Source organism: Corythoichthys intestinalis, chromosome 8 (genome assembly GCF_030265065.1).
Source record: "Corythoichthys intestinalis isolate RoL2023-P3 chromosome 8, ASM3026506v1, whole genome shotgun sequence".
Classification (NCBI taxonomy): Eukaryota; Metazoa; Chordata; class Actinopteri; order Syngnathiformes; family Syngnathidae; genus Corythoichthys; species Corythoichthys intestinalis.
Genome location: NC_080402.1, coordinates 47,798,009 through 47,809,721, shown reverse-complemented (window position 1 = coordinate 47,809,721; position 11,713 = coordinate 47,798,009). Strand labels below are relative to the sequence as shown.

Sequence of the window (11,713 nt, the reverse complement as noted above, 5' to 3'; positions counted from 1 at the left end):
AAATAAATTAAAAAATCTAACATCGTAAACAGTTACAATGTTACTCATTACTTCAGTTTTCTTTTCACCAAATTTTTACTTGTACTTGAGTAGATTTTTTGGATGACAACTTTTACTTTTGAGATATTATTTTGGACTAACGCTACTCTTACTTGAGTAAACGTTTTGGCTACTTTACCCACCTCTCTTCAGTTGTGAAGAAGCAGGGAAGGTGCCAAAGGAGTAGTTGTTGTATTTTGTCTTTGCTGGAGGTATATCACTTAGTTTCTTTGAAACGGGTTAATTGAATCTTTTGTATGTTGGAGATTGTTGGTGTTCTAAGCGACCTCCTCTCAACCCTCCTTCAAACCATCAAGCTCCTCTCTCGAAAATTAAAAAAAAAAAAAATAATAATACTCAGGGGGAAGAAGAAGTGACTGATTGTCCCAGTTCAACTCTCCCCTTTAGAAAAAGCAGAAGATATAAAAAACAACCTAAATGGTTGTGATGAATTAAGCATGGACCTGAATTTCATTTAAAATTTTATTGGCTATGAATTATGCTGTTTTAGAAAAAGACCTCTGAAACTGTTTACTGCGCAACAAGGGCTTGTGTGTATGTATGCAGGTGCGACCACAATCCAAGCAGCCTGATCTGAAAACTCAGCAATTTTATGATAGCTCATGGATATTCATGAGCTATCAGCAAGCACACAAATTGTTTTGGGGCAAGCTGATGAAATGAAAAAAAGATGCACACCTCAATCAAGACCTCATGTGCGTTTAAAACTAAATCAATGTTCAAGTGCTAAAACATTGGCTATTATAGTATTTGCATTTGAGATATTGAGACAAAATGAACTGTAAACTGTATTAGTTTTAAGACAATATTAGCATAAATACCTTTAACAAAATTGGCAATAAAGTTCTCAGCAATTTCACAAAATCAATAAAGATGCAAAATACTGAACATATCAAATACTGACAAGGAAATGCCCTTGAAATGGGTGTTTCAAAAGACAATGACCCTAAACATACTATTAAACATGCAGTCTTTGTCGCAAACCAACTAAAATAAACTAAAATGTCTTAGAGTGGAATAACAGCTGGATGATCCCATAAATTTATTGACTCCATGCCACACAGATGTGATGCAGTTATTAAAAAAAAAAAAATGTGGTCATACAACTGCAGTAAATATTAGTTTAGTGATTTCTAGTGATCCTTGAAACAAAAACATTTACACAAAATAGTTTTGAGTTTGTAATGTTAACTCCTATATATTTTTTTATCGACACACCACTTTCAACGAATTGCCGAATTGCACAGACTGAGGGCTTAGTCTTACGAAGCTTGAGTGCTGGCTCATGCCACTTGGCCAAAGTAATGATTAAGGTTTCGTCGGTGAGCAGTTAGATTCACATTTGCGAGTAACAGGTCATGTCATTTCACATGTTCTGTTTGGGTGAGTCGTGGTAAATAGTCTTTAGATGGCTGAACTTCGTGTTTTTCGAATATTGACTTACTTGGGTAGAAGTACAGATTACAAATATTTTTTTAAAGTGTAGTTTTCAAGAGAAAAAAAAACTATTATGAAGAAATGTATGCCAACACCGTTAGTGTGCTCCTTCAAGCTGGGAATTTTTTGGGGGGGCAATCCCAGATGGCATGAGGGATGTCCCGATCACATATTTTTGCACCCGAGTCCGAGTCATCTGAGTAGATACTGAATTTTTTTTTTTTTTTTGGAACAAAAGTTCCAAATATGTTACAGGACTGTACTTTTTACATTAGTTCCTCTTCTGCTTTTCTTGGGAGTGTTGCAGAGTATAAAATGGATATATTTTTGTATCTTTTGGCAATGCCATTGTATTTCTGCATTATTTTGTTACTTTTTAGCCCGTAAAATGTTAAAAAAATATACAGTATATATGCAGTATATACAAATTAGTCCTGAATGATATTGGGAAAAATTAACATTGCCAAATATATTGCCAAGGCTCCACACTTACTTTTTGAATTAAGCCCCTTTCACAAACGTATCCCGGTAAATTCCCATGTAAAGTGGCGTGGGATTTACTCGCATCATTGCTTTCACGCATGTAGCTATATCCCAGGGATGATGCGGGTTGGGCACTTTCACAGACTTGTCCCGTATTGCCCACTGGCGCTCTCTATGCGGGGACGGCTGCTGGTACGATTCTATAACCCAGACATTACGTCATTTTTGGTCAGCATCAACTGTCACAATGTTGGTCAGATTGTATTTTGTTACAGAGCCGGTTGTGGGAGTGTTCCCAAGGTCGCACCTGCAGCCAATTCAAGCTCACCAAGACTGTATTTAAAGTGCGTATGACAGGATAAAAAAAGTCTTAAATAGCTTTATTATGTGAATGAGAATCATATTTTGAGACGATTCGACGACATACAACAATTTGGCGAAGCGCAGATGACGAGAAATTAGTCTTTTAATCTGCCGTTTAGCCCCGCCTACCTTTATACCGCTCTAGCATCCCAAAATGGAGGATGACGTCGTCGCCATTGAGGGGAATTATTCAGAACCAGGAAAACGCGATGAAGAGAGCAGCAAAATGTCATTGTTTCAATCTATCTACAACAATATTTTTACAGGATATTCCTTTTAGCCAAGTATTTTTCCCCAATTGCTAATTAAATGACATTATTAAATAACAGTCTTGTTCTAAATGGGATATGAAATATTAAAATGCATTTATTCAGTAGGACATGGCAAAATTACTACATAATAGTCAAAACTGTCGACTTGGCACCTCCTGAACGATATTTCATGCCACTGGAGTTAGTCGGCTTTTGACATTTCCCTGCCCTGGCTTCGGAGAGTATAAACAAACCAGGTGGTGTGACAGCTAGCCGACATGCTAACCCAAACAGAGTGACGTCTCAAAGTGTTATTTTCGCTTTCGAAGCGAAAAATCACACAAAACTGCCCCGGATCATGTCACACGGTGGCGGGGTTGTGTCCCGGTGGCGAGCAACTTACAGCTTGTTGCTACCCTGCTAAAAGCAGGAGAGTTCGTTTGCCTGGGAAGCAGCTGGAGAATGACCGCCGGACAAACCGGCCGACGTTGGAGGAGTGTGTAGATGCCAGATGGTCAACACGAATGTGGCGTAAATTAATGCTTAAAAACATGGCGAAAACGTAAACAGAGAGTGCGATGTGCAGTTGTTGTGTACAGCTAACAAGGCATGTTGTGTCTGAGAACTTTTCTACATATCCGTCCATGATCAAACACTGTATTCCCAGCCATTTTTAACAAAAAGTTGAAATTTCTGATGGGGTGGAAAATTTGACAGAACACCGGGCACAGGAAGAGGGCAATAAGGTGAGTATAGCGCTCTCCCCGCGGGGGGGGGGAGCCGCCGGTCGTCGGCCGAGTGGCATTCTCGGTGGACAAGCAGCATTAAAACGTGTACGATGATTGCAGTTTTTGACATAATGCATAACACGTCACATGCATAACATGTTTACTCACTTCCTCGTAAGTCCAATGCTCCTACAGTTGTTGCACACTTGTTTTGGCCGATCTCAGGGTGAACGGGAACTTTTTGAAACCCAAAACGACTCACATGCCTCTCCCTAGTGCAGCTACAAAACCCTGCAGCTGTTTGGCTGGCGTGATGCGAAAAATAAACAAATTAATTTAATGCTATAAAGCAATGGTCTGTTGTGAGATGCTGACCCGGGTGATGTCACATTCGTATTCCTCCTAAACCCGAGACTGGAGCCGGAAGTCACCAATTTTAATGGCGCGGGATTCAAAAATGGAATAAATCGCTTCCACACACATCCAAGTGGTCCTTTTCATTCAGGAGCATGAAATACCAATTGAAATAAGAAATAAACGAGTAACACCATTTACGCACTTTAAGCCCAGGCTATCCAAGAGAAGGATTTTGAGATATTAACTTGCTGGTCACCATTCGGCACAGTGTACTCTCGGATTTCGTGCATTTGCTAGTTTGTTTTTCTGCCGCCCTTGTTTTGAAATTATTACAATTAGTATTATTGATCCCCGTCGACCTACTGTCACGGACCCATTGTGTTATTCCCCCTTTTCCGCGATCGTGTGCATTTTTGTTTGTATTTAATAAACCCTTGAACAAATTTCTACGTTGATTTTTCTTTAAGGTACAACCTTTTTTCCGCAGTTGCGGACCCTAACATCAGCAACAAAATTAACCACACATTTCCAAAGATGGACAATGGACTCTCTTCCTCAACACTACGATCCAGTAGCAATTTAATTTCGTTATCAGTTATTCGTTATTCGTTTTCAGTTTAATTTAGCTACTTCCAGCTTGTTTTGTTGATAATTGCAATGTTTGTTTGCATTGTTTGTTTACCGCTTTTCGTCTGCGAAGAAAGAAGAAGTGACGATCGGCCCGCAATGATATTACGTCCATATACAGCCATCGTGCTGTGACCCGGAAATTTGATGCTTGCTTTCAAATACGCCTCGTCCTGGGAAAGTCCCGGACATTATACTAAAATGCGACCAGTTAAATGTCCGCGTAATCTCCGTGTCAGTCGACCCGCGAAATTGCTTTCACATACAATGCCTTCCCGTTTAAATCCTGCGATTTTTTAAACTGTGTTTTACTGTATGTGAAAGGGGCTTTCGCTGCACTGGTGCTTCTTTTTCTTACGGTACAGCAGCACAAAATGTGGGTGCACCTACATTTTTCCGGAGCCGGGATTGAACCCACAATTCCAGAACTAATAATGTTTAATGTAGAAAAATGTCTTTATTAAATGCTTCATTGAGTGAGTCCACTCAAATTCACTCACACTACCACAGCACACTTAACGATAATTAACACATATGTGCCTTTTGATCGTAGAGGTTGGTGACCAAGAAAAGCCCCAGGAGGGAGGATGAGAGGCTCTATGGGCATGTAGCAAAAAAACATATATTTTTAAAATTAAAAACCGATCCTTCTCACCCGATTCCGATCCTCTGAAAAATGGTGTGATCGGATCGGGACATCCCTAGTCCTTAACATTTCCTCAAGCCATGGTTATGTAGAGGAACACAGTTATCATTTATGAGGTAAAATTCAAAATGTTATTTTTTTGTAGCAGTGCTCTAAAATACATTAGAACTAATGAGGAAGTGACATCAAACATTAGACAATATTGTCTGAGTTGTGTGCCTCTTTTTTGACGTCTTACTTGTTTTGCTCTCGTTCACTGCTTGATCACTTGGTGACACACTCTATCACAAATAAATAAAATGCCTATCCATTTTACAAGGCAGCATTTCTCAAGTCTCATGACCTTGTTACCAAAAGCTCCTAAAATTCAACCTCGGTGACTGGAGTGTGACTGACAACTTCAGCGGGGTCAGTGCCATTGTGGTTACACGATGTCAGTGAAATATTTGGTCTCGTAATTGCTCCATTTCTTTCACGTCACGCGCTCATAGTTTATTGATTATTGCATATGATGCAATCAGAAAAAACGCCTGTGTGGTACATTAATTTCATAGGACCGGCGAATGCCAGCCATGACCTTCACAGCTTAAACAGTCTCTTGGTGAGCCGTAAAAAGTGAGCCAATAAAAAACTATCCTCTATTTGTAGGTCAACATTTATGAAACAAATGAAAATGTATATAGCAGTCAAATTTTTATACACGTTAGCGTCCAACTTGCTGCAGCGAAAAATTACTATTTAGGGAGAAAAATACAGAACACGAAACCCCAGAGGCCTCCTGTCATGAATTAGTGACATTTCAGATCATAACAGCCTCAATACTTTTTTCTTTTTTTACCATAAATGCCTGTTGTTGCCAATTTGCATCATACATATTTTAGCATCTACTAAACCCGAGTGAAAGATTTTTTAAACCTTAATTTAAAAAAAATGTTTTAAGAAAATTAAAGAAAAAAAAAGGCAACATTTCATTCCCTGCTTCCCTCCCAATTCAAATGGATTGGACGTCCATCATCATTTTGGAAATGGGGAAAAGTGCTCCTTTTTTAAATTGTAGTGTGTGTAGCTGGTTACCATCTTTGGTAGATCTTGAAGAGTGTATATTGCGCAGCATTGGTGCGTCAGTTCTTCTTATGATACCGATGTCATTTTAGTGTCGTATTGGTACCAATACTGATACGGTGATACCTCGACAACATACGATCGCATCGACATACGATCCTTTCGACAGCCGGCGTAGAATTTGATTCGACATTTGACATGCTCAAAATAGGATTTATGTCAGTCGCAAGACTCGCAATTTTATTAGTTCATTCATCAAGACCGGCGAATTTTCTTGTTAGAGAAACCAACGTGGGTCCCAATAAGGTTATTGCAGTTCGTCAAAAAAGGAAAACGGTGACGCTTACCATTGAAATTAAGAGGGAAATGAAAGAAAAATATGAGCGTGAGTGAATTGGCTAGACAATGCGGCTCACCCCCGACAACAACAACAGAACCACGAAAAGAGAAAGTAAAAACCACTATTCCACACCTCTTTCACTCTCGTCAGTAACATAGTGCGTTCAGCAACAGCATGCAAAACACAACTGCCACATGAGAACCTGATTCGTTACATTCATTTATAATTATTATTACCTGTATTAAATTTATTCCGATTTGTATTTATATTTCTTTTTTGCTATGGGTAATTGTTACTGTGTTGTTTTCGTAAACGATGACGATAACGAAATATTTCGTCAACTAACACTTTTTTCATGACGATGACAAGACGATAACAGGCAAAAAACGTGTCTTGGGAGACTAAAACATAACGGGACCAATGCCAGTTTTCGTCTGATGAGACGTCACATGTTCAAAAGGTGTGACATTTCATATGTAGTTAGCCTGCATCGTAGCAGCATGTTCCCTGTGTGCCCCCCCCTCCTTCCCGACTCACCAGTGTGTCATCTCCAGTGTCCATGCAGGCTTGCACACACGGTAAGATTTGTTTTATTGGCCACAGAAAATATGCAATGTTGCTTTCGCCTATAAAGGTCTGTGCTGACGCCGCTGACTGACCATCCATCCATTCATTATCTACCGCTTAATCCGGGCTCGGGTCGTAGCAGCTTCAGCAGTGAAGCCAGATTTCCCTCTCCCCAGCCACTAGGTTCATACTGCAGGTCTTAATACACAATTCCATTTTTTTGTCATATTTGTTTTTTTGGCATGCCCTTTCAGGCTGCCTTTGTCCATTGAGCTCATTCAAGTACAGTGGTACGAGCTTATCGACACACGGCCTTTTCGACATCTGACGTAAAATTTGACTCGCCATTTGTTTCTACTTCCGACGACATGCTCGAAATACGACAACATGACGGATTTCTTGTGAGAGAAATCAACACAGGTTCCAAGAAGGTTAGTGCAGGTGGTCAAGAGAAAAAGGTCACACTTACCCGGAGGGTCCTCCCAGCGACGAAACCCAGAGGTGCAATGAAGGTGAGAATACCGGCCGCGGTGGGGAGCCAGCCTGAAAGCCGCTGGGGAAGAAGCCCCAGTTCAACCCAATCGACAGCAGCGCTTTCCCGTGATTAATTTCAGAACTTTTGCAACAGAAAATGCCTGCTGTCTGCTCCATATGACGGCGACAACAAAAAATTAAACGAGGAAGTAAAATAGAACTGCACTCTAACTCACCGTCACGTCAGCCACGCGGTGCATTTAGATACAGCAAAAAATGTCTTATCACATTAGAACTCAATTAGTTACATTATTACAGGAATTATTATTTCATTATTCCAGTTTTTATTAATAATTTATGTATTTTACTATGTGTAATTGCCATTTGTAATAGTACCAGCAGTATTTATTAAGGATTTAGTGTAGGTTTTTGGGCTGTGGAACAAATTAATGGAATTACAATGTATTCTTACGGGAAAATCCTGCTCGACATACGGTCATTTCGACTTACAAACAAGGTCCTGGAACGAATTAACTTCATATGTAGAGGTGCCACTGTATTATACATGTGCACTAATTCGCAGTCCGACACACGCTACGCAAACTGACCTGCATGCGCAGAAGCATGAAAACAAATAAATACGCACTGTGCGTATGGCGCACACACATAAGCCTTATGTGTGTGCATGGGTTTGCCCAGACTTGGCCATGTAAACAATACTGAAATATTGCTCATTTGGCGTAAAGAAAGAAACCGAGCATTGTCAGGCTCATTCTTTTCTTCATTGATTTTTTTTATGACTTGGTCAAGCCCGCCTCCTGCGTAGTCAAAGCTGAGTTCAAGGTAGGTGCTACCGCTAATGAACAGCTACATCGCTGTCGTCTTGCTTGCTGTTCTCGCTCTTTGCTGATGTAATTGTTGCATGAATTCCGATTTGGGAGACTTGACAGTTTAGACCATGACAACATTCTGGAAAAATCAGGCCCAAAACAGATTTAAACAACATACGAAAGTGACCCACATCGGATTTGAAATGGTCCACTTCTATGCGACTTGTCCCGTTTAGACCGTCAACCGACTGCCTCACTGGAGTCTAAAAAACACGAAAAAAATCGGATTCAAGCATTAAGACCCGCAAAATGAACCTAGCAATAGTCTCTCCAGCATTTCATGGGGAGGTAGTTTCTGTACCTGGGGCTCGGACCACCAAGGCCCTGCCTTTGGATGCTACCCAACTCCCTACGCACCCGACTTCTTTGGCCCCTCCCACAGGTGGTAAGCCCATGGATAGGGGGTCCCACGTTACCTTTTCGAGCTGTGCCCAGCCAGGCCCCATGGATACAGGCCCGGCCACCAGACGCTCGCCTTCGAGCCCCACCTCCAAGGTTGAGTGATCATCACACACTAAATGCAACTCGTAGCGTTAGCATAGCATTCGTGTTCGCATTAGGCAAATGCTAACGGCTAGCGTCCTCTTGAAGTCTCGGACAACTTTTTAACATACACTTTGTGGCATCTATAATTAATGGAAAATAATGTACTGCTTCCCTCCTGAGTGTGTATTATCATCACAAAGATGGCGATGCTACAATATGTGCTCGTCTGTCAATGTTCATTCAAAATAGTTGGAAAACTATCGATCGAGTAAAAATTCTTAATTTTACAGACGAAAATGTTTTTAGTGAGCATCGACTAAAACTAGACGAAGTTGGTCTTGAGTTTTCCTCAACAAAAATTAGACGAAGACAAACACATTTTGAGATGATTCAAATATTACAAAGACAAATAAGTATTATCGTCCAAAAGGCTAAGACTAAGATGAAAATTAAAAGGGCTGCCAAAAACAACTCTGAATTGCTATTAGTAATTGTACCTGCAATATTTATTAAGGATTTAGCGTAGGTTTTTGGGCATTGGAACAAATTAATCGAATTATAATGTATTCTTATAGGAAAATCTCGATCGACATATAACAATTTTGACATACAAACCAGGTCCTGGAACTAATTAAATTCCTATGTAGAGGTACCACAGTACTAGTATCGGTGCATCACTATTTTTAACTTATTTTCGGTGAAATCCCAAAGCATTTTGGAATCAGAATTTTACTGTGCTCAGGCCCTTTTTGTGAATATTGGCATCATAAATAGTACCATTTTCTGGTTTTCTAAAAGTGGGTTGCTGATTCACAGCTGAGCCATATTTCCTAAATATTCAAATTCGATCCAGTCAGTAACATATTCGTGTAGTAGGCCCCAATGGTAGGCCACCTTTAAGGAACACTAAAAATATTGCCAAAAATGTGAAATGATTAAAAACACAAATACTAGCTTAAAAATTGATTTTAAAAAAATATAAGCTGTAATGTATTTGGTAATTCATGATGCTTAATTCATTACAGCAACTTGCTTCATACCCTGAAAAAAGCCACAAAGGTGAAGGGTGTTTACCTCTAAAGTTGACCTTGAAGTAATAACAATTTTGAATTGAAAACAAAAACAACAACAGAAATGCATAAATTAAAAAATACTAGAAAAGCTATACAAAAACTTATTAGGTGATGGTGGTCTGGCGTCCAAAAAGATCAATGGTGAGGGCTGAGGTGAACACGGGGATGCTGTTCTGGTGGTGGAGGTGCAGATCCACCAGATCGCCCAGTGTCATGGAAAAAGGCGTCTCCATTAGCTCCATGCTTCCTGAGAGTCCCTGCAACACACACACACGGATACTATATAAAGACTTGTTTTTGTATTAATTCATGGTTCATTTCCCTTTACTTGTGCAAGACACATTTGCTATATGTACAATACATTTTTGGTACCCTTCCTCAGATTTGTACATTGAGACAAAACCAATGTTTGTTTGAAATAGCGTATCGGTTATACAGACATTTTAAATCTTTCGATCCAGTTAACTAAAAATAGGAGCAAAATCAATAGCAACACTATTATATTATTCTGTAAATTTATATGCACACGTGTATATACTGTATGCAGTATATACTGGATATATGCATACCTATCTGTCTGTCTGTCTATCTATCTAGACAGATGTGGGCTAACTTTTCCACAAAGGGCTGCAGTAGGTGCAGGTTTTTGTTTCAACCCATTAGGAGGACACCTTTTCACCAATCTGGTGTTTTACAAGTGCAATAAGTTGATTATAGTCAGATGCTTCTTGTTTCTGCTGAAACCTCATTGGTTTAACAGTCTGTGCTGGATCAGTTGGAACAAAGACCAGGACCCACTGCGGCCCTTGAGAACCGATTTGCCCACCTCTGATCTAGACAAACATAATAAACTTGAAAATACAGAACTTCTTGAGGTTGCTACAGTCTCCTTGGAAAATTTTCAAGATGGTGTGCTTTGAGTCTGTGTGTGTAAAAATCTGCGTGGATTAATTAGACGGAGCAGCTCGGGGCGACGGAGTGGAAGAGAAAGTGATGAGGGAAACGAAGGATGGAGTAATTAAAACATCTCGTCAAGGAAGGAAGGAAATCAGGGAGGAGGGTTGCTCGGGGAGTCCAGCAGCATGCTGGCAACTTACAGAAATATCTTAACGTTACCTAAACATTACGACAATGACAAAAACTAAACATTAAAACAAAGAAGGTAAATAAGAAGTAATTGTATGATTTTTAGACTTGAATAATATCTCTAGGTAGTACTTTCAAATATTAAAACCTCGAGAAGGACCGATTATCGGCTGGGCCGATTATTGGCGCCGATATTTGGAAATTTGACGTGTATCGGTAACAGCCCTTTTTTTAATCCGACTGGCCGATATTAAAAATGAATTTAGAGCTGGGCTATTTTGGATTAGGTGCAGCCACGCCCCTCTCTCCTGCCTGCTGTCTCCCATACTAGTATTCACCCCGTCCTCTGATTGGTTAAATGGTTAATGGAGTTACACTTTTATTGCACCTTTCCACCTTTTTAACCACGGGAACCACGGATTGAAAGACTTGCAGTTCTCAAAAGATCATTGTTAGTATAAGTTAAAATAATTTGATATGAAAACCCCTCTTAAAGTTTTCGTTTTTATACAATTTGTAAAATTAACTAGTAGGTTACCCTTGTTGTTGACGTTGCAGGACAGTGACGTCACTGAGGGCTGCTGGCCTTCCAGAGTATGACTCAAGCGACATAAACGTGTCATCTGTTCTGCCCTTTCAATATGTACGCGAGACGAACATTACTGCGCATGAGAGCACTCTCAAAAATTCACAAAACGAGCAGCGAAAGTAAAATGAACAGGAAAGACGGGATGAGACGAGATGAGAGAAGGACAAAGCCCGTGTTCTGCCAAAATATGCTAC

The 11,713-nt window shown here is 40.0% G+C and overlaps 1 protein-coding gene across 1 annotated transcript in view; it reads right to left on the bottom strand.

Annotated features, from left to right (window-relative positions):
• Positions 1 to 276: 276 nt before the first annotated feature.
• The window catches only part of mad1l1 (mitotic arrest deficient 1 like 1), a 113,409-nt gene continuing 101,972 nt past the window's right edge, over positions 277 to 11,713 (bottom strand). The window contains exon 18 of the mRNA XM_057842981.1: positions 277 to 10,101. Coding sequence (XP_057698964.1) covers positions 9,949 to 10,101 — 153 coding nt within the window. The 3' untranslated portion in view covers positions 277 to 9,948. The remainder of the gene's footprint in view (positions 10,102 to 11,713) is intronic.